General features: G+C 43.7%; 1 protein-coding gene across 1 annotated transcript; it reads left to right on the plus strand.

Annotated features, from left to right (window-relative positions):
- Positions 1-2458: 2458 nt before the first annotated feature.
- Positions 2459-3348, plus strand: PPP1R2C (PPP1R2C family member C). Its single transcript, XM_003917605.3, has one exon. The coding sequence runs from the start codon at positions 2622-2624 to the stop codon at positions 3237-3239; it is 618 nt and encodes a 205-aa protein (XP_003917654.1). The 5' UTR covers positions 2459-2621; the 3' UTR covers positions 3240-3348.
- Positions 3349-4710: the final 1362 nt, after the last annotated feature.

Genomic DNA, 4710 nt, shown 5'->3' on the forward strand with positions numbered 1-4710 from the left:
GGTTTGAGGGGAACATAACAAAGAATTCAAGGAAGTCGAAGGGAAGATCGAAGGTGTTAAGAGGAAGGAGCAATGGGAAGGAAGAGACCATAGAGGAGCCAGTTTGAGGAGATCTCAAGTTCCTCAAAGAGGCCACTGGAGTTCCAAATAATCCTCAGCAAACTCATGCCAATAAGAAAGGAAGTAGACAGAGCTGGCCTCAGCAGGGGTTCAAGAGGAGGAGTTTCAGACAACTGAACAATTTCCATAAAGAGAGGCCTCACAAACAGCCAGAAAAAAATAAAATTTCCAGCCCAGTAGTTGTGGAGTGGATCCTCACTTGAAAGAAAAGAGTCAGGAAAATATTCCAGGCCAGGAAGCCAGGAAGTAATTAAATAAGGGTGGGAGACAGGAAGAATTTTCTAGCCAGGACCAGGCCCAGGAATTAGAGAATATATGTAACTCCACTCCAAACAAAGAGCCAGGAAGAAAGACCTCCAGCCCAACAGGTGCCTTCTTTCTCTCTTTCTCTTTCTTTTTCTTCTTCTTTTTTTGAGACAGGGTCTCATTCTGTCACCCAGGCTGGAGTGCAGGAAACTCAGATGCCTTTCATAAAAAGCCTCAGACTCTAACCCAGCTTTAGAGAGTATACTCAGATTCACAAGAATCAAAACGTATCCTCACCATGCTTCAACAGACTGCCATCTGGAACACTGGCTCAAGAGTTGGGCTTACCAATGGATTCCTGATCAGTCAGCCAAGAGTGAAGACAAAGGTTTCAAAGGTGCATACTTCAGGATGAGAGCTCCAGGGGTCCAATGGTGAATCTGATCTTATCTGAGTCACAGCCAACATAACTGTTAAAACAATTATTCATGACAACTGTTAAAGATGGTAAGAAAGACTCTGTTCCATGAAGGACTATCACAGTAGGTACAGGGACCACTGCAATGGGGTCAGTCTTGCAGTAGGGGAATAAAATTGGCATTGACTCCCACTCCAACAAGAATAGGTAAAAGGCAGAATAGAGACTCAGTGAATGGAAAATTACTGAAAGGAAACATCAGGGCTAAGGGGGATTCTTGCTAAACTGACCCAACAGGGTGACAAGATATCTAGTGTTGGGCATGAGGAATTTGATCAGCTATTCAGGGAGGTCAGATACCAGTGGTGGGGAATTTTCACTATATTAACTTAGTAAGATTCTTGCTCGAACTGGATTCTACAAGCCCAAGTTTAGGCCTAGTCGAGCAGAGGGCTTAGAGGAGCCTGATTAAAGTTTGGTCAAAGGAGAGAGTCTTTGTCACTTCCTTTTACTTTTGATGTTTGTCATCTAGTGTACACAGATAAGAAATTACAAATGACTCCAAATGCTGTCACAGAGAATAAGAGACGCCATGAAAGCAAAGGGAGGTCTATTTGCTGTTGGGGGTCAGGAAATGGCCCCTGAAAGTCAATGATGATTGAACTGAAATCTGAAAGGGTGCTCTAGGCTGCACGAAGAACCTGGAAAAAAAAAAATTCTTGGACAGGAAGGTACATGAATGCTCCCATAATTGGAAGATCAGAATAGAAAGCTGGAGGTAGAGTGGGAAGAATTTAAGGGGAGAAGGTTCCAGATAGATGCCTGAGTAAACTGAGCAGATCATAACAGCTGTTTTTCAGCCTCTTCTGAATTTGGGTCTTTATGTCAAGAACAGTGGGCAGCCATTGAAGGGTTTGAAAGAGAGATGAAGAAGATCTGATGGGTGTTTTGAGGGTGGATAAGGGATTGGACAGCAGCAGGAGGAGATATTGGGGGCGCAGTTCAATGACTGTGAGTGGAGTTGCATAAGAGAAAATGGTGATTTGAAACAGGGTGGTAGAAGAAGAGATCAAATGAGCCTCTTGAAATATTTAGGTCACATCTGAGGGCTGGATTGGAGAATGGGCAACGTGAAGGGGCTGAGGAGGACACGCAGATTCCCAGCTGATATAACTGGCTCTATGTTGGGGTCATTCACCAAGACAGGGAGAGGAGAGGAGGACCAACGTATGTGTGGTGGAGGGAGAGTGTGGATGGGCACAGGAGGGAGGAGCAGAAGGTCATCACCTTCTAGCTGAGGCCTCTCTCATCTTTCCAACCAAAGTCGTGGCTTTCAAAGTTTTGACAGTGACCCACAGTGAGAAATATTTAACATAGCTTTCCTGTGGGCAGTCAGGGTGTATAGAAGTTTCTAAAAACAATGCTTCCCCTTTCCAAGTGCAACCAAAGGGTATTTCCTACCTTATTTTCCGTTAAAAGGGAGGGGAAAAAAATGACGTTAGCATGGGCCACGAGACGGTAACGTCAGCGGTAAAGCCAGCAGCAACGGCAAAAGCGACGGTAGCTTTAACGGTAGCTGTAACGGTAGCGGTGACGTCAGCGGTAACGGCAACAGTGACGGCAACGGTAGCGGTACAGGTAGCGGTAACGGTGGCGGTAGCGGAGGCGGCGACCATCGTGACGTCATACACAGCGCCCTTTGTGACACCAGGGCCCTGGTGCTTTAACTAGGGCGTTGGGACCTGTTGCCCCGGCAGACGGCGCTGCAGTTTCAGACTGGAGGGCGGCGGACGGCTGCTCAGCGGCCCAACTCTCTCGCAGCCCTTCTCTCCGCAAAATGTCAGCCTCCACCTCCTCGCACCGGCCCATCAAGGGGATCCTGAAAAACAAAAGCTCCTCAGGTTCCTCGGTGGCGACTTCCGGCCAGCAGTCTGGAGGGAATATTCAAGATGTAAAGAGAAAGAAATCCCAGAAGTGGGACGAATCAAGCATCCTTGCGACACACCGCGCAACGTACAGAGATTACGATTTAATGAAGGCAAATGAGCCCGGCACTTCCTACATGAATTTGCAAGATGATGGGGAAGATTCAGTGCGCGATGTCGAAGGAGAAGATTCAGTGCGCGGTGTCCAAGGAAAGGAAGCCATGGCCGCCACTGATGCCTCGGACCACAGCTGTGAGGTGGAGGAGGAAGAGAGCAACGAGGCCTACATGAGAAAAATCCTCCTCCACAAACAGGAGAAAAAGCGGCAGTTCGAAATAAGAAGGCGGCTTCACTACAACGAAGAATTGAACATCAAATTAGCTAGACAATTAATGTGGAACGACCTACAAAGTGAAGACGATGAAAACGAAGAAAGGCCACCAGCCACGAATGAAGAAAAGACTGCTGCAGAAGAATCAGAGGAAGCTCCTCTAAGCGGTGGACTGCAAATCCAATCATGCGACCCTTAGAATTCTGATACCGGCTTCACCCTTGCAATTGTTTGTGAATATGCGACGCTTAGAAGATATCTGCTTCACCCTTGCAATTGTTTGTGAAATACAAACCTTGTTACTGTAATACACTGCTTCTTGTTTTCTGTAGCGCATGCGTCGAGCACTAAATTACTTAAATTGTAATGCAGAATTGAATGGTAATCTTAGAGAGTAATAGATTAAGTGGGAAATGCCTGCTTGATGTTGTTGTAATTATCACAAATACAGATCCTGATATTGCTTTTAATTTTATAAAACCATATTCCTTTTATAAAACTATGGGTTAATGTATATATTCTATAGCTTTTTAATATGTTAAAGACTTGAAAGAGGACTAATTTATATTCACTTCTAGTTGTACTAACTTTTGCAGAAAAAGTTTTGTTAAAAATGCAGAACATAATTGGTAAAGTAGATTATCTAGGCTGATAAATACTCAGGCTGAAAAACACTTTAGGGTGATTTGCTGTTTAATTGAGAGGGAATATATTATAAGAGTTATTGTTGAATTTTCTTATAGTAACTTTACAATTTCTCTTAATTTTCTTTGTGTTTACAAGGAAATGACTGAAGTTTTTCTCATGAAAAATAGCCATTTTTCATGCATTATCAGGTTAAAGTTGCACCAGTGTCTGTTTTGTTTTTTGTACAGAGGGTGGGCAGATTTGGTATCAATAGTTTTTTCAAATTCTAAAGTAGTTAGTAGTCCCTTTTCATACCTACCTTAACCTCTATCCTTTGTTCCTCAGTCCTCCCAGCCCATGCACATCCAATCCCTTAACTTTATGGAATATCATAGATAGTCAAGACATTAAAAACCCTTTCTTCTCTCAGATATTCTATGTGTTGCAACAGTGTCATTTCCATTTTGAGTATTGTGGTCTCTTCAGACTTCCAACATGTGGGGTTACATGACTATTTGAACGCAAAGAAGTGGTTTCCAGATGCCTGCGGAGTGAACAGCTGCCTGCAGATGCGTTCTTCTTTCAAGTTTCTTCTGTCTGAAGGTGAAGACAGAAAGCTCAGCCCTCGTGACCTGTTCTTCCTCAGAAGAGAAGGAAAACCAGCTTACATTTGGCTAGAGTTAGGGGAGGAATGGGGTTGCAGAAGTGATAAGGGAAAATCATAGATGACTCACAAGTGGGGAGACAAGCAGATGAAAACATTGGAGGGAATAACACATGGTTCTACATGGGGGGGAGGTGTGTCTAAAGAATCATTTTCCACAAGATGATACACTATTTTTTACCTAACACAGTACCACACCTAGGTTATTAGGGAGAAATGTGGGCAAGGAGATGAGGGATGAAACCTCCAAAACCCAAATTTGGGGAGGAATACATCCAATAATTTTTAATAAGAAACTTGATCAAATTAGCACTATCGTTTTATAATTGAAAAATTCAGCCCATGAGACAGGATGCAACATTCAATACATATTCAAGGG

The sequence above is a fragment of the Papio anubis genome, chromosome X (genome assembly GCF_008728515.1).
Source record: "Papio anubis isolate 15944 chromosome X, Panubis1.0, whole genome shotgun sequence".
Lineage (NCBI taxonomy): Eukaryota > Metazoa > Chordata > Mammalia > Primates > Cercopithecidae > Papio > Papio anubis.